Source organism: Choloepus didactylus, chromosome 5 (assembly GCF_015220235.1).
Source record: "Choloepus didactylus isolate mChoDid1 chromosome 5, mChoDid1.pri, whole genome shotgun sequence".
NCBI classification, from domain to species: domain Eukaryota; kingdom Metazoa; phylum Chordata; class Mammalia; order Pilosa; family Megalonychidae; genus Choloepus; species Choloepus didactylus.
Window position 1 is genome coordinate 79,662,421 of NC_051311.1, and position 23,304 is coordinate 79,685,724.

General features: G+C 32.0%; 1 protein-coding gene across 1 annotated transcript in view; it reads right to left on the reverse strand.

The window, feature by feature from the left end:
* The window catches only part of FOXP2 (forkhead box P2), a 599,809-nt gene that overhangs the window by 267,025 nt on the left and 309,480 nt on the right, over window positions 1-23,304 (reverse strand). The window contains exon 4 of the mRNA XM_037836341.1: window positions 15,615-15,792. Within this exon, the coding sequence (XP_037692269.1) occupies window positions 15,615-15,782 (168 nt within the window). The 5' untranslated portion in view covers window positions 15,783-15,792. The remainder of the gene's footprint in view (window positions 1-15,614; window positions 15,793-23,304) is intronic.

Below are 23,304 nucleotides of genomic sequence, written 5' to 3' on the forward strand. Positions count from 1 at the left end.
CTGTGAGCGGACACCCCCCTTTTCTTGGGAAGTTGTGGTTTTTAGTGAATTTTCTCAGCCACTGGATTATTGCCTTTTGTCTCAGAGCTCTCCTAGTTCTGCTCTTGACTTGACCTGCCCAAATTGCAAGTCTTTGAAGCTTTCTGTATTGGGCTTCTTAGAGTAATTGTTTTAGAAAAAGAAAAAAGGATTGAAAAAAAAAGGGCCCTCCTCAGAGATCTAATGGGTTACTGAAATGCTAAGAGACAAAGCAACCAGGGCCATTAAGGAGAGGTCCACAGGGCAGAGAGATCAGCTTTTCTTCGGGATTTGCATATGCGCCTCAGGGCCTGAGCTCTGCCCTTCCCCTTTCTATGTTCACCAGAACTCCAAAAATCCTCAGCTTTTATTTTGGAGTTTTTTGTGTTGTTTTTTTTCTATGTCTGTCTCCTCTCTGCTGGGCTGGCTGCTCTCAGATTCTCTGGTGTCTGGTCTCAGTCTATCTATGGTTGGAGTTTGGATCAGTAGAATGAGTTTCCGATAAGGGCTGCCACTGCAGTTCTCCCTTCTCCTTCCCGGAGCTGACAACCCCTCCTCCCACGGGACTGAGCCTGGCAGGGAGGGGTGCGGGTCCCCTGGCCGCAAAAACTTACAGATTTTGCTGATCTCAGCAGTTCCACATTTTCATGAGTGTTGCATGAAGTATGCCCAAAGTCAGATTGCTCTGTGGTGTCCAGTCCACGCAGTTCCTGGCTTTCTACCTACTCTCCTGGAGGAGTAACTAAAACATACAGCTCACCAGTCCGCCATCTTGCCCAGCCTCCCATTTTCTTTAAAGCTGATAATTTAAATAAAATTCTGGGTGATTCTTCAACTAAGAAACAAGAAGTACACATCCCAGTTACTTATTTTATCATTATTATAGCCATCATAATGACTAGTGTTACTGCTTATACAGCCATGGATAGAAGCCAGGATCTTGGTTGGAGTTAAGAGTTAATAAGGTTATAGATTATATTTTTGGTTCAGTAATCTGCCCAAGCCTATGTGCCTTGGCTTGAAATATTTCAATTGCATCAATGATAAAATTTGCTAAAAACTTCTTGGATTTATTACAATTCATGAGAAATTTCTTCATCTCTTTCATTTTTTTCTTTCCTTTTTTTTCTACCTTCCTTTCTTTTGCTTCTCAAATTAGTGATATTTTAACAATGAGGCTTACTTAAAATTTCCGCTACTTTATTCCTGCTTCTTCTAAAACATTTCTTAGGGTTGTTTAAAAAGTCTCAGATGCATATCACTAACATTCTCTTTAGCTTTATCCCATATCAGATTGTGTCTTGAAATAAGTTAGTAAAGGAACATCATTCAATGAGCTTCATTAATTGTGATGTTTGAACTCTTCAATCTTGAGAACTTCAGACAGTCAACTTTTATTTATTTTAGTACTTCTATTAACTGAAAATTTTGATAAATGATGATCATGGTCATTACAGTTATTTGTTAGCATAGGTAGTATTGGTGTATCATTGACTATTAAGCTTCATCTCTATAGAATTATCATGGATGATACATTGCAAATTATTTTAGGTGATAATTTCTACATGAAAGATTTCAAAATCTCAGCCAATGAATCACTTATTTCAAGTCATATTAAATAAAACCAAAATTAAGTAAATACAATAATTTAGATAGATCTATGGAGACTTTTAAAATAAATTTACTGAAAAGGGTTGTTTTCTGACCTCTGGATACCCCTCATAAAATAAAATATCTAAGACTTACTTTAACCTTAAAACTCTCAAATTATTTAATAGTAGTATACTAAGGGTTTCAGGAATAAGTAACTTCCATAATATGAGGAAGAAAATAGAAATGGGTGAAATGGCTGGATAGATAGAAATGAAATATAAAGCCCTAATTCATGTACTATAGTGTCCCCCAATATAAAATTTAAAAAATTAATCACAATGATGGATTTTCATTGAGAAGACTGTATTCATCATAAATAATTAAACCTTAATTATTTAATTAACCATCAACATTTTTATGAAACAATAATGGTGGGAATTTACTGTTTAAAAGGATATATATTTAGGGTCTGAAACCTTGCTTGAGTCTTACTAGCTACATGATTTTGGACAGGCAGTTTAATCTCTGAGTTTCAATGCCCTCATCTATAAAATGGGGGTCATGATAATAGCTACCTACTTCAGAGAACTGTACAAAACAGAGTAATGTATTATAAAGTGTTCCATATGTTAAAAGGCATATAAATATAAGTTTCCCTTATTGTAATTACTTGAAGACAGGTTTCTAAGATTGCTGGTAATTTTGGAGGTGAGAGGATCTATATATTATGTAAATAACAATCTTTACTGGACATATCTAAACTAATATAAGGTATAAACATTTTTTATAGTATGATAAGATATTTTAAGAAAATTTAGACTTTAATTCAATGATGTTTAATGTTGCCATTATAATTTATTCCATGATCATGTTATTTGAGTGGTATTTTTCTTTGGAATTCAAGATAAATCAACCAAAGACTTCTGAATTTGAAGTCCATTTTTATGCAGTTGAAATTTCAAAAACTTATAAAGCTTTGTTGCTTTACAGATGAGAAAACTAGGCTCAGGGAGGTTACGTAACCTGTCAAAGTTCATGCAATCAGACTGGAATGCTATTACAACAGCAGAGCCAACATAATGGAATCATGAAATTTCAGAATTTTGAAGGTGGGAGGGATTTTTCAGTACAACTCACTCTTTTTGCATGTGGGAAAATTGAGGCCCTGAGAAGCAAATTGACTTTTCCAAGGTCATGTGGATATATGAAAAATTTAAAACTACAGAAGAGAACAGATCCCCAAATTTATATGATCTCATACAAACAGTAGACTAAATTTATTTATACCGGGGCATTTTGTCTTTTTTAAAGTATTAATTTCACTGAAATAATTACATATTCACATATCTTAGATTTCTTCAGCTATTTTCACCATTAAAAAGAGAAATCAAACAGTATCTCCTCAGATCACACGAACATCTGCTTTTGTGTTTTAAAGTTAAACTGTACTTAGTACTTTAATACTATGGTATTAAATAGGTAGCAAGTGATTAGGCTACAAAGGATGTTCATTTGATGACCAAGTATATATTTTATATCAGGCATCTGAGATCAGAGTTATGCTAAATTGAGGGGCATTGGGAATGTGAATTAACTAAGAGAAAGACTGAAATTTGTTTCTTAATCAAGATGTGTCTTTAGCACATTTACTTTTGAATTCATGTGCACAGTTTTCATTTCCAAATTTTTGTTTAGCAGCTTTCTCTTGGAAACAAGTTAAATGATATGAATGGGAAAAAAAATCTACATTAGTAATGGATATATTTTTACTTCACAACCTAAAGATTTCCAGGTGAGCTTATCCATAGGATAATAGGACTTAAAGATAGGCACATGGGTTTTCTACCCTCTCTGAATTAAGTATATACACAAAGAACATCTCAATTCAGAAACTTATGCCACCTCCTAACATATGCCCAATGACTAAAATACAGCACTAGCACCTGATGGGTGATGTGTTTCTAGGCCTTTTGAGAGGCCCCTCTTTTGCTTTATAAGGAACATCTAGAACAGAAGAGTCAACAAAAGACATTTTTATTCAAAAGCTCAGTTGGAGGTTGCATATAAAATTTCTGTTAGAGCCACACATAATTAGAATAACAGAATTAATACTAGGCCCATATGTAGCTACAGCATCTCAAAATTAAGGGCTTTGTAGACTAGTGATGCCCAATAGAAATATAATGTAAGTCACATACGTAATTTTAAATGTTGTAGTAGCTACCGTGAAAAAGGGAAAAAAGAAACAGGTGAAATTAATTTTAATAATATGCTTTATTTAGCCTAAAACATCAAAAATACTATTTCCACATGAGATAAATATACAAATTATTAATGAGATATTTTACATCCTTTCATACTGTCTTAGAAATCCCAGGTGTATTTTATACCTACAGCACATTTCAGTTCACACTAGTCAGTGCTCTATAACCCCATGAGCTAGGTGTTACTGATTTGAACCAACCAGGTTAGTATTAATAATAGAATGGTATACGGGAAAAAAATACACCTAATGTAAACTATGGATGATCATTAATAGTACTGTTTTAATAATCTTCCATCAATTGAAACAAAGGTAACTACTGTTAAAAAAAAGTACAATTATTAAAAAGTGCTATCATCAATTGTAACAAACGTTCCACACCAATACAAGGTATTGGTAATGGGGCAGTGTATGGGAATCCTGTATTAGGTATAATTGTTATGTAAACCCACAAAAAAAAGACAAAAGAACAACAACAACAACAAACTCAACCAGGTCTGGATGCCTGGTATCTAAGTTTATAGGGCACATGGCAGTGGTGATGGCCCTCTTTTTCTTCCTCCAGGTAGTTGGCTGGGATATTTGCACATTTGACTATATAAGGAAGAGACCTTTTATGACCTGGTAATAATATTAATAGTTATAATTCTTATAGGTAATTTTTACCACATATGTGGAACTCTTCTAATCTACTAAAATTCATTTAATCCTCCCAATAGTCCTGTAAAATAGGGACTATTCTTATACCCATATTATCCAAGATACCTGCTAGGAAGGCTTCCCAATCAATTGCCACAAATGTGGTTTCTTAACAAAGGAGAGTAATGCTCCCATGACTATAAAAAACTATTTTTTTAAAAGTAATGGTCACCTAAGTCACCTCCTCCATGTATTGCTGGTAGACTTTAGGGAGCACTTGCCCAAATACTACAAATATTTTTAAAAGCTACAAATGAATATTTTAATGTCATATTATGCATATCATAAAAACACAAGATTTAGGAAATCTGGATAAAACCACATTTAGAGACTGATGAATCACATATAAACAACTTGTAACAACAGTGTTGCATGTGTCAATATATACTGATAAGCAATGACAATAAGATACCTTTGGTCCACAAACAGTGAATATCATGAGAAAGATAGATCTTCCATCAAAAATGTCAGTACATTGAAGACTGATTTTAAAACACTGCAGTGCAAGTAAAGGATGAGTTTGTTTTCATAAAACAGTTTTCCAATTATTAGTCTAAATTCAAGGATCAGTTTTAGAAGCTAACCTACTACTGTAACAATTGCTGCCACCAGGGTATGGGAAATAAAATGATAAGCAAAAGCTAATCAAAATAATGAGTCTATATTTTCTAATTATTGTCTACTTCTTAGGTATATGTTTATTACATGCCAGAGTACACATTTGACCTCTCCACTCTGACTTTTCATTTGATTAACTTCTGCTCATTCTTCAAATACTCAAGAAATTCTTACTTGACCACCCCTGGCACCATCACTCTATTTTAGGCTCTCAAAGTAACATTTTGAAGCACCTGTACATTTATTTATATGCTTATTTGATTGGTGTCTATATCCCCCACTAGACAATAAACCTTCATGAGGGCAAAGGACCATGTCAGTTTTTGCTCAATATTTTATCTGCTTTCTAACAAATTCCCTAATATAAAGTAGATACTCAATAAATATTTGTTGAATAAATGAATACGTTTGCTTAGCATTTTATAAGCATTTCATTAATTACTAAAATAATCCTTTTAGTTATTTTACTCTAGTTCATAAAGAAAATGAATTCAAGAGAGGTTAAGTGATGACACAGCTAATAATTTTACTTACCTCAAGGAGTTTGATTCCCTTAGTCACTTTTCCAAACCCCAGTCTTTTTTTAATTCTTTCCAATGCTTCATAGCCCATACCCAATCCAAATATTATTGACTGCATCTTACATTTGCTCCCTTTTCTCTTTCTACACTTTCTCTACCTAGGCCACACAGGGATAAAGGTGTCTTTCTAAAATATGGATCTGTAATCATGGATCATTCAATGACTGTCCAGAACATATAGAATAAAAGTCAAAAACTTCTGGGCATAACTAACAAGGTTCTCTAGAATCTAGATCTTGCCTACCTATCACTCCAGCCTCATCTCCAATTACTCTCCCACATAGCCTGTGCACCAGAATACTGAAAGGTTCTCATTATTCTGTGCATTTTGCGCCTTCCTGCCTACCCTGACACCCCAGGTTCTCTGCACCCTCACAGCACATCTACCTCTGCCATAGCATGGATATCCTCCACACTGAAAGCTGGGAAATTCTTTCATCAACTGTTTTTATTTTTTTAGCCGTTAGTGAAAAGTGGTTGGCTTATAACTGTAAAGCCTAGTGAAAAAGTAGGTACAGATTTTCAAATTGCTTATTCACATTCACATTAGGGTAGTTTTTGTTACAAGAGTGCTCATTTGTTATGAGAGTGTTGATTTGTTATAAAGCACAGTTTTTCTTATGAGGTGGGACATTTTTGGACACTGTAGTGGGAAAGGTAAGGGGAGGACTGTCCATGGGTCATGTGAAGTTTCATGAATCAGAAGAAATATTTTTCATCGAAATGTATGTATTAATAGAAAAGAATGACCTATGTATTTTGTGACTAAGAACATGAAAATTAATTTCTAAGAATTGAGCATATACATCAGAAAACCATCTCAGGAGATTTTTATAAAATCTGTGGGATAACAGTAGTATTAAATATGGCTTTTTATGGAGAAGCCAAGTTTTATACACCATAATAAAACAGGCCACTCTATTATAAGAAAAGGAGAATTACAAGATAAAACTACATCTGGGCATATCCTTCCATAATTTGCCTTTAGCACCCTTACCCCTGTTGTCTCTACACAAAAATACAGATTAAAAAAATATATATATTTAGTGATGAAAACCCATAGAATGATTTGGAAATGCTGACTTCATGTAGATACAATGTGCAAGTAAAATTTTATTTTATGAAGAATTAATTTTTCCATTATTAATTGTATTAGCACATCAATAAGTGGGAAAGAATCTGTTTTTGAAAAACTAGAAAATCATGTTATAATCTTTTTTTTCTAATGGTAATCATCATTTACATTTATCACGAAGCATTTCACAGAGGATCTTGCATCTGTATTGTTCATTTATCTAATATAGTACAAAAAAGTAATTATTGCACATTAGCTGTGTATTAGTATGAATTGAAAAAGTATTTTTTAAAAAACCTACCACTTCAATTGTTGTATTTGAAGTCACTTGTAATGATTTTGAATAATAATTTAGCCCTTACTACTGCTTAGCATCAACAACACAAATGTGTAAAAAAGAATTTGTGCATTTAAAAAAATCACAGTAAAGACATTTTCATGAGAGGATATCTATGTATGATGAAAAAAAAAAAACAGATGGTAATATGCATTTTCCATTGAAATCAATGGGAAACTTGATACAACCCCACAGGACTGGTGTCATAGTCGATAGTTAAATGTAAAGTATGTCAAGCCCCTCAACACCAGGGAAGTACATTTTGGCATTTCTTTTTTAAAACTGCCATTTTTAAGCAATCATTATACAGTTGTTTGTATTTCTTTCAAATAAGAAACTAGCACACATATATTTAATTTTAGTGTATTTTTGTAGCATAATATATTTACATATATTTCACATAAGAGTTAAAGCAAGATACTAAAAGAATGACTCTTCTTTTTCAATAGTTGCATTTATATATCTAGTCCTTGTTTCTCCATATTTTTATTTTGCTTTAAAAATATAGAATATCATTAAGCATGCACATGGTACATCAATTAGTTCGCTGTACCTTAACCCACACACATATATTAAAAAGGGGTGGGGTCAGAAACACAGTAAAATTCTGAAAGGGCTATTAAAAATGAGAGCCAATAACAACAAAAAAACTATCTCAATTCAGAAGGAGTCAAACATCACGTAAACTCGGGAGAAAAATCAAGATTTCTCAATCTCAATCATTTATCTCTCTACTTCTTTTTCCTTATAAAACAACAGGTGGAGATTTTCTTTTAACATATTTGAACCCAAAATGGAGAGCCGCTAATCTGATTTCCTGGAAGGTTATTCAAAAATGATTTTATTGCAAATACATCTACTAGGCAACACTGGAAGGTTGAGAATTAATAAAGAGAAACTAGAGAAACTGCATAATGGCCTGAAGATGGGACGGAAAGGTCCAGTCACTAAAGCAAAGTTCAATAATGAAGTAGACTACATTTTTGTCTCCATGTTTCATTTCAAGGCAGGGATCCAAGGATTTTTTTTTTTTTTTTTTTTTTAACCAATACAAAATAGCCATATCATGCCCATAAGTTTACGTTTTTAATACTAACTCTTACTCTTTGGCCAAATGAATTTAGGAAATTCATAGCATAACATCTTAGCTACAGATTACTAATTTCTGAGATCTTGTACAAGCATTAATTAACAATGTTCATATTGCTCATTCATTAAAATAGGGAAGGATCACTTAATTTTAATCAAACAGATTATACTCCAAAATCTGTTTGCTTTTAATTGTCAACCAACCAACTTGGGTCTCAAAAAATGTATATTCATAGTGAAAACACATATATATTTTTTGAGAGGCACTTTAATGTTAGCTGCTTTATCTAGTTGAAATATCACAATAAGAATCTTTTAAGGAACACTTACATCTAAAGGATAAGTACAATTGCTTCTTTATATCATTCTTTATACTATTTAGATTAATACTAAATTTGGCCATCTACAGAAGTTTAGCAGATTTTTAAAAATCATGGTATATTTAATGAATGGAAATACCTGCAGCTTTAAGAATACTTCCATATAATATACACTTGAAGAAATAGCCTCAAGTATTTTTTTCAACTGATTTTGAGACTTTTAAAATCTGATTCTCTTAGAAGAGACCAAGAAACAGGCTTGATTTTTTGGCAAGTAGTAAGAATTTGAATTAGATTTTACTCATTTGATATGAAATGAAAGAGACATTTTCTTTCTGGATTAAAAGATCACCAGAACCATGTAAACATTTGATCTCTAAGAACCAGATATATTTCTATTAACTAACTTTATTTAAGTAGACTAGGACATAAATGTTCAATAAGAACAGCTACAATTTTTCACATGCATTAAACAATCTTTTCTTTTACCTGTTGTATTACAAACGTCACCCTAGTTTCTAAACAACACCACAAAGCAGATCAGGCATGAAATGGTCATAAGTATTAGTTTCCAGTAGATTTCACTTTTCTTTTTCAAGCTACAGCTTGACATTTTGCAAAATCTCTAGAGACCAAACAGTGAAATCGAGTTACTGCAGGAGTGAACTGTAAATTCCATGAAACCATGTAATATATCTTAACACAGATGGACACAGTACATTAAAATAACTGTGGATGATAATAGAACAATACCATCTGTTTTGTCTAGGGAAGACAACGCACATCAACTACACTGTCACTCATATCATATATCTTTAGTGTCATCATGTGGTAGACGACAACTCTATATGTCAGGCCAGGTGTACACTTCTTTAGGGATTACTGAAAACAGTAAAAAGTTAACTCTGAAACAGAATTCATGAAAAATTCTTCAAGTAAATAGAAAGGCCAAGGACCTAATAGTTAAAACTTGATAAATATAAACAGATGCCCATTTATAAATCACTGTATAAACTTTAGAGTATTTAAAGATCTCCAAAGACATGTCTTTAACCAAATATAAAAATTATACTTTGAAGATAAATTCTCAAAAAATTATTATTTATTTAAGCCTTACCATACTTTATCTATATAGTTCAATTGCAAAACCACAGTTTGTACTATAAAAGTAATGAGGTTGTTTGAATAAGAGAGTGTAAATTAATCCAATCTCCTTTTCCTATCTGTGCTGCGTAAAACCTCAATGATTATGGTTTCTAAATTATGCTCAAGGGCAAATTAAAATTTCCATGAGAGTTTTGCTTGATGAGCTGAATGTTGTAAAGACAACAGCATGCAGTGTAACTTTTAATTTTGCATATTTCCCTAAAGACAGTAGACTATATGGATTATAGGAAAATGAAGAACTTGGCAAGCTGCTTCCAACCGAACAATGTATCTTCCTAACCGACATTAATTAAAACTCCCAATGGCCTCTTAAACACCTGACAAATACAATAAATGTTGCATACTGTGTGCGCACTATCTACTAGCAGGAGGTGGTGGTATAGAGTGTGCTTTTGGAGGCAAAGATTGTAATTCAAACTATAAACCTAACAGGCTTTGCAAAGTATACTATTGCTAAAAGCAAAGCTAGCCAGTTCATGCAAAACAAAATTATAAGAGTGTAAGGGCAGAATTTCCTTCAGTTGAACAAAAATAAACATATGATAAATATATTGATATTGAACTCTATTACTAAAAAACACAACTGATCTGCCATAAGTATTATTGCTCAGTTTTTCACTATTTTACATTACATCGCTGAGAAATCATATAAAGGTATGTATGTTCTCAACCTATTAAAATCTAAGGGACTGTAATCCACTCTTAAAAATAAAATTATGTTTTAATCTAAATATATGCATTTTTACATGTTAAAAATGTCCTTTAATAAATATTACAATTACAGCCATCTTCTGATCAACTAAAAAATACAAATTACAATAAATGAGATCATGCACAGTCACAAAGGAAATGCTCAAAAGGAAGCTTGCTATGAATATAAAATAATGTGAACTTAACATAAAAATTCCAGCCGTTACTATCTAAATTCTCAATAGACAGTGTCAGCCACTTAATTTGCAGGTAGCTAGTCCCTAATGCCTCTCTTTGCAATGTTACTTAGACTTTCTTCTGTGCTAAACCCAGAAAAATGCCTGTCATTTGCTGTCAGATTTCTCATCTCAAATTCTCCTCAAGCAACAAAGTCAGGTTAATTGCAGTCACTTTTACATTCACCAGCAACTTACAGAGTCAGCGCACAGTAACAATTGGCTGTGAAATGAGAAAAGGCGCCCCATCCCTGGAATTGGGCGAGAGATAACAAATGTGAAAGGATTGAATGCAAACACAGATAAATAAAACCTAATAGAAAACACCGCCTAAATTTAATGTAACAACCATTCGACCTCATTAGCTGAACATGTTCTTGTCATATTTCTTCAGTAAATGCTTTCATGCAAGACAGGCACAATGAATATGCTAACACTTGTACCTATAGTGAATGGAACTTAAGAATACGCTGTAGATACACAACACTACATTGTAAATAGATTTAAATCCTTTTTTATAAATTAAAAAAATCCATTTCTGTGAGGGGAAGTCAGTTAATAGAAACGAGGGTATAGCCCCAATTCATAAAAGACAAATTACATACTTGCTTATTACCATTTTGCTGTGGATCTTTTACATGGGTATTAGAGTAAATAGCCTATGTATGCTTAACCTAGAAACACCTAGTATTTGGGTAGATGCTTGTCAATTGAGATTAAGTGAGCATAAGGTTATGTGAGAAAATCAAATATGGGCATCGGAGAAGCACTCCTAGCATACCCCCCCCCCCCCAAAAAAAAAAAAGGCTGACCAAATGTTCATAGCTGGTGTTCAAAATAGTACTGATCAGCTTCTGTTTTGGCAAAGTAGTAGTAACTGTATTTTTCTGAATAACGATAGAATGAACAATAAATCAAATTTGTGCCAAAAATAAAAACTCAAATTCTAATAAAGGAAAATATCATCAATTAATATTACAATATGTAAAAGGTCATGTGTGAAGATGTAAGTGTTCATTAAGTAAGTTTTCCTGTATCTGTGTAAACATTGCCACCATTTACCACTGCCTTCTGAAATATGTATGTAATAATTGATATATCAAGCCAAATAATGTCTAAAATGTTCACACTAGAACCGTTTTAATAATTTACAATCCATCAATGAGAATAAATTGTCCAAGATACATTCTGTTTTTAGTTTACTTTGCAAGATTTTTAAATCCTAATTGCTAGAAGAAAATATTTTGCTAAGTATATAAATACACCGGTTTCTCATTTGAAAAATGATTTTGACATTTCAGTACTACTTTTAAAATTTATCAAAAACTTTTGCTTAATTAAAAAAATTAATCTGAAGTATGTACTTTTTCCATCAAATGGGAAGTTAAACTAAGTTAAGAAAGATGGCAAATGAATTACATGCTTTTGAAATGTGTATGTGTATTATTTAAAAATTAAATTATCATTTACTTATACGTAAACATAACACGTCAATAAAACCAGAGAATAAGGAAACATAGAATGAGACCAGTTGTGTTTAAATGATGGCATTGGCATGACTATTTGTTTCTTAATACATAAGCAGTCTTTTTAAAGATTTTTTACCTTCTTAATCAGATTATCAGGGTTAAAGACATTAAAAAGAACTAAAATTATAAAAATCACAGGTAATAGTGCTATTTATTAAATGCCAAATTTGATACCTGAGAAAAATAAATACCATTATTCTCAATTTCATTTTGCAAATAATAAAAATGTGTGGATTCTAATATTTAAGTGGTTACCTAAAGACTGTTTAGAATGAATAAGGATAAACAAACTGACACAAGAAAGCACTGACCAATTTTTTTAATACATCATCACCTGAAACACCTTCAAAGCAGGACAATCTCATAAAACATTCAGAAAGATTATCTGACTTAATGAATGCTCAAAATGCAAGCTCGAATCTACCCTGTAAAGCAATCAAGTTTTTAGCAACTATTTTGACCTTAGTGACACAAACAATTAATTCTGCAAACCTAATATCAAAATAAAATTCTACATCTAATGCAGAATAACTTCTCAATGTAGTTAATCTAAAACAACAAATGAAATATGCTACCTCCATATATTAAACATTCCAGTATTTAACAATAATTTTAGAAGATTAGAAAAAGAAAAGGAGACAGAATTCATAAGGAGAAGGCTTTCTGTTAACTAATTTTTCAGTGAATATAAAACAGCAGAGCATACTAACAAAGGCATGGCTACAATGCATATATCTATTATATGATATAGTCTAAAATTTAAAGATAATTCAGCTTTCAGAAATATTTAAATAGTAATGAATTAAAAGCTAGGAAAAAAAATACTAGTTATAATTTTGTCAATCCCTTTTTACTCCACCAACCGATTTATCATAAAATGTTTGTTACAATGTATTCCAAAATATCAATCCTTCCTCCAGACTTAAGCCAAACTGCTCACCTCTATTAAAATATAAAAACCATAAAAATTAAGATAAGCATGCTGTTCTCAAAACAGAAAATATTCTGCCAGAAATTTTACTTTGCTTACACCACTCACTGTCTCCTAAATTACCTCTGTAAATAAAAAATTTTGGCCAACAATGATTGGTCCACTATGCTTATAAATAATTTAATTACTTTGGAAAAAGTCTACATTTAAATAACACTATGTAAAGAAAAATTTGTAAAATTATGTGAATTTTTCACTTCTTATGAGTTTGCTTTAACATTTGTCCATGGTTTCTAGTTCTTCTGAAATATATTGAATATTGTTAGAATTAAAACAGCAACTTCATTAATTATAGAAAATGCATACTAAACCTTAATGAACTTAAAGGCCCATTGTAAAATATACTCATAGCAGAAGGGGAAAAAACTTCAATAACTTTAAGTATTTAGCTATATTAATATAGTTAGACATAACCAATGGAAGAGACATTTACAAAGGTTTTTACATATTTCTATATTAAAATAATTACATATCTTCCTGAAGCCAAGTTATATTCTAGTGTGGAGATACCTACTCTACATACCCATTGTGTTAAATCTCTTTTAGAAGGCACGCCACAAACTTGCAACATATAACTAAGGTTACTATGTCATCTAAAGGATATAACTTTTTTGTATTTTCTGTTGTTTAATGTTTACCTAAACAAACTGTATAGAACAAAGTAAACTTCAAAGTCAGGTTATAAACACACCTTATAGACCTCATCATAAAATGCTACAGATTACTATAAGCCATGATTTTACTCTTTCTATTTATGTAAGATCTAATCAGTGCTTTGAAAATTAAAAAGTTACTTTTTAGCATTTCCCTTCAGAACTTGTCCTGTATTACTACTCAACTGAGATGTTCGTTTTCCATTTTTGTTTTCACCTGCCTTTGTAAATGGAGTCTACTGGATTCTCAGACCAAATAGAATCTGACTATAAATGCTTAGGACTCTTAGTTAGGTGAGTTAGTAGAAATGTTATAGCACTTTACTGATATGATTTTTCCTGAAAATATATTGAAAAAAGAAAAGGACCCCTAAAAACTACATTTTCAAAAGTAATCTGTAAAATATGCTAATCATATGACTTTGGTAGGCATTTAATTTCAGTGATGGTATCAACAAAATATTTCAAATCAAAATAAAAATCATCTTCCTAATAATTACTGTCTATGAAAAGTGACAGAATTTAAAAATAACAGAGAACCTATTCAAAATGTTTTGTCTAAATCTTTTAAAAGATTATTCTTAAAGACAATGCTTGGAGGTTAAGACATTATTCAGTCCATATGTTCTAAGACATAACTTTTAAAACACTATTATTTTCTAAAATAATGATTCTATTAAATTTTACTCTACCATGGGCATTTCCTTTAACTTTTGAGATGCATTCTTTCTAATAAACTACCTAAAAAATGTGAATGATGTATCACTTAATTTGAAATAATTTCCAATAATAATCCATCACATTTTCATTTAGATAAATTTTTTACATTTAGTTTGAACATGATCCAAGGCTTAAAAGAAAGACTCTTCATTTTAAAACAAGTATAATTTTCTTTTCAAAGAGGTATACTCATTGTGGCCTAATAAAGGTATATGCTTTGAAAGCTTTCTGTTCTCTGTCACTGTTTCCACTGACTTGAATCACTGAAGGCTGGAGTGTCTATTCTTTGGTTGAAAAGCAAATTTCATGGACAAACAAAATTGGAAAAAATGAATCTGTCATATAAAAAGAATAATGGGCTACTTAAAAGTGTACCTTTATTTGGCAGTTGTTTATTTTCCTAGATTTAAAAAGAACAATTGAATTTTATGAGATACCAGGAGAAAACAAAAAATGCAGTTTAATGTCATCAAAAGACTTAAATTCAAAATATCTTGGAATGTTTTCAAGAAAAACAACATAGATGATCATAGTGTTTACATGATTCACAATCTCTCAGCTACTAATTACTAGCTAATATTTGCAACTAGCACAGGCAAGCATCTGTGTTGTGAAAAGTCCTTGTGGTCCTTTTCACTTAAGCTCAGACTTGGAAGAAATTCACTCTATAAGCAAGTATCAAGTAATGTGGCCCTCTGGTGGAAAACTAAGTATCATGTTCTGCAGCACAATGTTAGACAGTAAACTAGAAGCTATAAAATATTTGTTACAAAGCTTTACAGAACCTTCCGAAAATCACCCTGTGAACTTAATTAATATCCTGACATGTGAAGGGCACTCGAGTGCTGGTATGACGTAACTCATATGAAAATCCTATCTTTACTCATACTTCAGTCATGTTCCAAATAGTAATAAATAAATTCTCAGCAACCTTTAGCTTAATATAACATGCTCAATTTGCTATGAATACATTTTTCATATTCAAGAAAATAGGCTTATTTGTTTTAAGGAAGCACTGAGGAAAACAAAACTTACCTGCTGTTGTTGCAGATGCAGCAGTTCTACTGTGCTTACTTCAGAGCTGGTGTCACCACTTGATCTTCCATCTCTGCTGCCAGCATCTAATTGGCTGCTTAGAGTGCTCATTCCATTTTGATTCATTGAACTGTTGCTTATTGTCTCTGTCGCAGATTCCTGCATCATGACTTAATACCTAAAAGTGATTAAGAAGTATCAATTAACACACGTTACACCTTCACACTTCCATTATCAAGATGTCCCTCTCTGCCAATTACAGAGACAGCATCTTTAGAAGGGGTAAAAAAACGCCCTGAATAGTCATTTATCAAGAAAAGCATTACAAATTCAGCTTTCATGCAGATACTAATCACTGAAATTATGTTTTCTATAAGCAGTTTTTGTGTGGTTATGTTTAACAGCCAAAGTAACATACCATGCATATAGCATGGTCAATAGCATTTATGAACGATCACCTTTTAAAGTCTACCTATAAAACCAGTTTAAATGAAGGCACGATTGCACACTCTGTTCTATGTTTCCTATTATCTACCTTTGACAACCATGGATGACTATACAGCCTTATTTTAAATATTCACTATGTTGATTCTGTCAGAATTTTACAGCACATCTTATGCAAGACTGTTGTTTAATGATGCACAGCTAATCATACAAAATTAAAATTTTGTAAGGGTGTTACAAATCATACGGTATCAACCAATGATAAATAGTATAATGGGTTTCTCCTTTTTGTGACTAAATAAAATTTTGCCTTGGAGGCATTTTAAGAAAAAGCTGCTGCTGCAAACACGTCAGATATTGCCTATTTTTTTAATCAAACAGCTCATATTCATTTATTTTTCTGACATTTAAAACATTTAATACTGTCCTTCCTGGGAAGTAATTAAGCTTATGCATGAGCAGCAATCAAACTGTTCACTTGAAGATGACTTAAAACTCAATTTTAACATAGGCAAATAAATGAAAGATATAAAATTAATTTTCCAGGCATGTATTAGATATGAAAGCTGGAAATAAAATCTATCAAGAATATCACTAATGATTGTGCTAAAAACAGCATAAATTATGCATATTACCTTCTCTACAGTAATAAATGTTTTATCATTTTCACTGCATAAATATACTGTACTTTCAGGATAGCAGTGAGATGTCCTGCCAAGATCAGTGGAAATCCTTGCAGTAAATAAAGAACCAATGTACTCTTCCAAACCAGAATTTCACAGTACATCTTGAATCTGTGGTTTAGAAAGATCTGTTTTGGCTCTCAAAGACATCTGAATCCTATGCCATAACCTAATCGATGCACTTCTCTCTTTTACATCTACGGACAGAATTTCAGAAACAACCTGGCTGAGCTGTGACTTTAACGGTAATGCTAGACAGACAGTGTACTTAGCCTAAAGTAAAAGAGGACATTAAACTTATCACTCAATCTGATTTTTTTACTATGTGATTTCCCTATTTTAACTTGGTAATATGTTAAGATTTTTTCCATTTAAGATTTTTTAAATGTACTTATCTAAGAAACAAATATCTTTTTTCATGTCATAGAAATCCTCCTCCCCACATGTCTTGCAAAATGTGATTGAGCACACACATACACACACGGACACACATGCACATACACATATATATCCAATAGAGATTTTCTGAATACTAATATTACAATTATCAAAATGAATAGTCATAATGTAATAGTTTTAACGGGTATTTTCATCAAAGCCTATATTATTAGATTATTTCTATGACTCTAAAAAATCAATTAAAAAAAAAGACCTACTGTTTTATAAAAGACATTCAATAGCTGAGCTAGCAAAGCAAGTTAGAATAACAAAACCTACACATGCAACTTAAAGCTCTTCTGATAAAAAATATACACAACAAAATAAAACATAAACATGATCATCAAAGGAAGCAGTTCCTAAAACTATAGTAAATAACTTTTAAACCAAATGTGTTTATGAAAAAATATTTTTTTGCTAAACATCTTACTTAACATTAACAAGGAAAAATCATACAAATGAAAACTGTGATATACAGTGATGGATTTTATATGAAGAAAACAAAGCTGATACTCTTTTCTGAGATTAGGCAGCTAATAAGTATTCAAATTAGGCATAAATTTTGCATGCACAATGTTTAAAATATTCAGAGAAAAGGTCTGATTGCCTTTACTAGTTCCACGAAATTATAATTTGGGTCCTCTCCAACTGTAGAAACAGATAGTCATAACTTCTACATATTGCCTTTAAATTTTACTTTTGACAATATATCTGGAGTATATGTATGATGTGTATGTTTTTATTTCATCACCCAAACGTATTTGAAATACTTATTATCTCTGGGTGAACTTTTTACCATAAAGAATAAAAATTAAAGAACAGCATTTTCCAATATAGCAGGCAAAAAGTATTTAACACTAACCTTTTTTCTGGATAATATCAGGACCAATTTTATGGATTAAAGAATTCTGCATGCATTACTGTGTTATAATCAAAGTCATCAAATAATTAAGAATGATCAACAGGCAAAGAGTCATGTGTCCAAATCTTTATTACAATTATGAAAAAAGACCTACACAACTTCCAATTCCTATAACCAAAGGATTTTATTATCCCTTGTGGAATTTTACCTTTATAAAGCCCTAGAGTATAAATTGTGATGTGCATTTTAAGCTCATTCATCTAAGTGTTAGTAAAATCATGCTTAAAAAGAAACAGCAACAGTAGTAGTACATTTGTTCTACAGAACAGGAGCATCTGTACCAACATTAAAAGAATGGCAATTGTGTAATTAGTTGTGTAATTCACTTTAAAAAGAAAGCTTGGAGTGTGTTCACTACAAAGGAGACATTTCCGGAATACTGTAGATGTTTCCTAGTATTGACTAAGTTTCTCTGACTGATGGTTCCACACCTGTTTCCCACTAAAGGAAATATTTCTAGCACAATATGAGGTGCTGTTTACTTTTAAAGTATATTTTAAATAATTATAAATTCAGCATATTCTTTCTAAGTGGATGTGCTTGTGATCCCAAAGATATCAAACTAAATTATTCATTCTTCTGAATCCTACCACAAACATTTTGCAAAAATCAGTGAAAATAGATCCTAAATCTTTAAGGGGAAAGGTGAGTTTGGGAATTGCTGTTTTTGTGTTTGGCTGAACTGTAAGTTAAACCCTTATATCTTTCATCATATACAACTTCTCAGCCATATCAGAAAATAACTCTTCAGTTCTTGCACTCAAATAATATATATAGTTCTACTTTTCTTCTGTGCATTAAGTTTTCCTTTCTTTCTTTTTCCTTTTTTTTTTTAAGCAAGTCACTGTACAGATACTTATTCTCTACACCACTTCCCTTTTGAAACATTAAACTGACACTGGAACTGACTGCACAAGATTGCATTTTCTCTTCCTAAACAACTTGAATTGAAAGGTTACTTAGTGTAACAATATTTACTTGCAGAATTGTGTTGTTACCAAGGGTATAATGGATGGTGGCTATGCAGGTTTACGCAAGAATGAGTGAAGCATGAGGCATTAGCCATGTGTTTGACATGTTTCAAATTGCTATAATCCAGCATTAAACACACCCAGCAATTCATGCCATTTCTTGCAGCCATAATCTTGAATAAAGCGTGCACAACCACTTATTATATAAATTAGTATATGACTCCCTGTTATAGTCACAACAGTGCTTTTGTGTTTATTTTGCATCAAGATGTGGTCTTTTATTTGTACAAATAGCAGGATATAAAGACATAGCTCAATTAGGCCTCCTTACTTTATGATAGGGTAGTACTGAATGCTAGACTTGGTTTTATTTTTTCCCCGTAGAGTTATAGGTTCCATTGATATAAAACTGTACCATGTAAGATAGTTATTTTCTAGAGCAATAACAGAAACCTGCATGTATCTAATTCTGTACTCACTACAATGTTCCAAAGTTTGAAACTCGACCTGAGCAAGTACAGTTAACTGTGTTATCTCAACTACCACCAGGGACACTATTGGTCCTTGTGGCTTACTCCACTTTTCTTTCTGGTCTCTTTCTTTCATTCTGTCTCTCTCTCTCCCTCCCCCCCCCCCCCCTCTCTCTCTCTCTCTCTCTCTCTCTCTCTCTCTCTCTCGCTCTCTCTCGCTCTCTCTCTCACACACACACACACACACACACACACACACACACACATCTTCTCTAGTTTTGTCCCTCCCTTCTTTTCCTTCTCCACCTATAAACATAAATGTCAATGATGGTAAGAAGGCAAAAAACAACCTCTACTCCCTACCATATTCCCCTATCCACAGAGACAAATATTCCATCTGAAAATCTTGCTAACCTAGAATTAAATCTCATTTTTTGACATCTTACCATTTAATCAAAACAAATGAATCAAAGTAGTAAATTCCTGAAAAACTAAGAACAAAGAACAGTACTTTAAAACTTTTATATTATCTATTTCTATGAACTTTTCTTAAACAAAATTATGTACAGTGATATTAAAAGATGTTTTCTATCCAGTATATGATTTCTTCCCATATGTATTTTATTTAACCAAATACATTAAAATCCAAAAGATTTGGAATATGATATTTAAAGAAAAGTAAACCATCATGTTAAAAGGTTATTTTGTAGTCAAGTATTTATTTAATAATTTTTAAATTCTTAATATTAAATAGTATTTAATATCTCTATGCAGATAAAGATAAGAAAGGGTTAAGTATGAGGAAAAATTTCATATGCAACAAGATACCATATACATTTACCTCAGAATATCAACCAAATTCTGATTTTGAAACTTGACTCTGATGAACAAGTTCTGAGAGAAACTAGCAGTTAAATAATGATAACTTCTGTGCCCTAGTGGAATTAATTCATCATGGATACCATGCACAGTGCATTTGAAATCTAGCAATGCTTTGCTAAAAGTCTTTAATACTAAGATTGCCTAATAAATCAAAATGCCAGATGTGAAGGACATAGCTGAACGTGTAAGAGCAAAAATTGAACAAGAACATGAATATTTTTATTTTTTTAACTGAACATGTCCTTTAGAACACAATTTGGGAAGGGCATCTATTATTATAGCAAGTGATATGATTTTTATTATAACAAGTGATAAGATTATAAGCAAATGAAAATTAAGTTGTTTCTAAAGAAATTGATGTATTTGTCACTGTTTTTCATCTTTTTAAACAAAATGCCTAAAATGCAATATATAAATTAAGGTAATTTTCTTGGGAGGAAAAAAAAACCTCTAGTAAAAATTCAAATTTTCATTCTAAAAGGTTAATATGTCAAACATGCAGAGTTGTAGGACATTTTAACATGGCAATATTTTTAGATAATGATGATGACTGCTTTTATCAAATAGAGTATTGTTAAATCTTAAACAATGAAAAACATCTGGGAAACATGAGAGTAAAACAAATAAAAATTCTACCTTCAAGTTCAATCAGCTATTAAGTAATTGAGCAACTTAGTATGTTATGTTATGTTATGTTATGTCTTGCTTCAGGATCAAAAAAAAAAGCTAAGTTTTAAAATACAAGTAACAAAACAAAAAAATTTCGTTATGGAAATAGTATAAAATGCTAAAATTAAGTGTTTAATCTCTAAGCTATTTCATTTCAGTGAAGTGCAATGAAGAATTTAAAAGAATAGTATCTATTTAGGTGTATTTTATTGCACATTGTGATTCTGTATCTATAGTTCAATAATCCCTGTTCATAAGTGTAATTGGAAGAGATTCAATAATACTGATGTTTCTGGTGAAATAATTATTTCCACATTTATTTTAAAATCATGTTTGTACATTAATCTTGATGTTCTAAAGTCTTGCTTTAGTATCATATTAGTACATCATATTAGTCATACAATTTCCAAATATAACCTCTATTTCTCAAACACATGAAAATTTATACCAAGTTTTACTTTTCAAAATACATGCTAAATGGTCAGTCTTCCTTTTAAATCTGTAAGCTTTAATGCTAATTTAATTTCATTAAATTTTTATAAATGTTTTAAATCAGTTATTTTAGCATTATTTTTTTAAAACAAGGGAAGAAGGAAGCTTAGGGAAAGTTTATTTCATCCTGTTACTCTACAACCTTTGACAAATTGAGGTGGTTTTAATTTATGCTGCCAAAATATAATGTTTTCCTGCAATATATTGAACTATCTAGCCATATATTTTACACATGTGTGAGGAGGGCTAAACAACTATAGAATGTTACCCAGGTGCCAATACAAAAACAAATACAAATATAAATACTGGTTTCAGTTCACAAGATACCTGAGTAAGTAAGAATATTGTCACCCATTTTCTTATTCTTTTCTAAAGGAAAAAAAACCTTCAAACTCTCGAGATCAGCAATATTTTGGTATAGGAAGTAGAGAATTTAATAGGGAAAAGTATTAAAGCAATAAGAAATAATTAGGTCTCAGAACATAGAAAGACCTGCCTTGCAGGCAAAACCTCCCTCTTTTTATTTAAAAAGCTTAGTGATTGAGTTGTGTAAACTTGCAAGCTTCCATGCAGTGGGTCCACTTACAGTCGAATTCCCAAAGTCTGGGCTACCTGGAATAGCCTTCACTGATCCCTGGCTAATGAGAGCTCTGAGTTTGTACTTCTCTTGTGATGGCATTTTCACAAACTCTTCTGCTACATACCTTCCCTTAACCCTCAAGCTTACTTTACTTCAATCTTCAATCTCCTGCCCACAGCAACTCCCTGGAATCCCTTGCTGTTTATCCTGAGCACAATACCGCTCTCCCACCATCCTCATTCTCCTGCCCTTTCAGCCCTTTTTCTTTCCAGGCTATCTTTGGGAGCCAAATGTCCCTTTAATACTGCTCCTCGCCAGACCCACCTCTTGCCTTCCCATTGGAAGACCCACAGCATAGGCGGGACACTTATTTCTTCCATCAGCCTCAATCAACTTATTGCAAAAGTCCAACATGAGCCCAGCAGGTGTATGCAATGGTTAAGACCAAAATTTTAAAGTGGCCACATGATTTTGTTAAACAGTTTCAAGATCTGGTCAGGAAACTGCTTTTGTCCTCCTTTCTGCTGTGTGTGTGTCTAAGTAAGAGACCAGCAACATATTTCTTTGACAGCATTGTTTCAAAATGCTCTACAGATTATTATTGAGATTGAGATTTATTTTAGGCATTAAAATGAATATTTTTATAATTAGCTGCAATTAATGTTCATATGAGTCATACTCATACCACGGTCTGTTCTAACCAGCAGCTATGCTCCAAGGATAAATAACTGTGACGCGTGTAGTGCAATTTATACAATGGCCTAAAGTGTATATAAAACAATTGACTATGAAGCAGCCCTAATCCAAAAGCACTTGTAATAACATACAACTTACAACTATTATAAACTGTTTTAAATGCTAACACATCAGAACACCAAAACAGCATAAACCTTTCTGTCAAATTCCAAACCTAAACTTGCTCTGTTTGTGTTTCTCTTCCCATTCAAAATGAACCCACCCAATTTACAGTAACTCACATTTATTGCCAACAACATAAAATATATATAACAGTATTTATGTCATAATGCATGCCTTTTATACACAAAAACTATAAAAAAATTGTCATTTTATTTACCTGTAACAATTGCTTCATGTGTACAGTATATTAGCATAAGTGTAGTCTATAATTTAGCATCTGA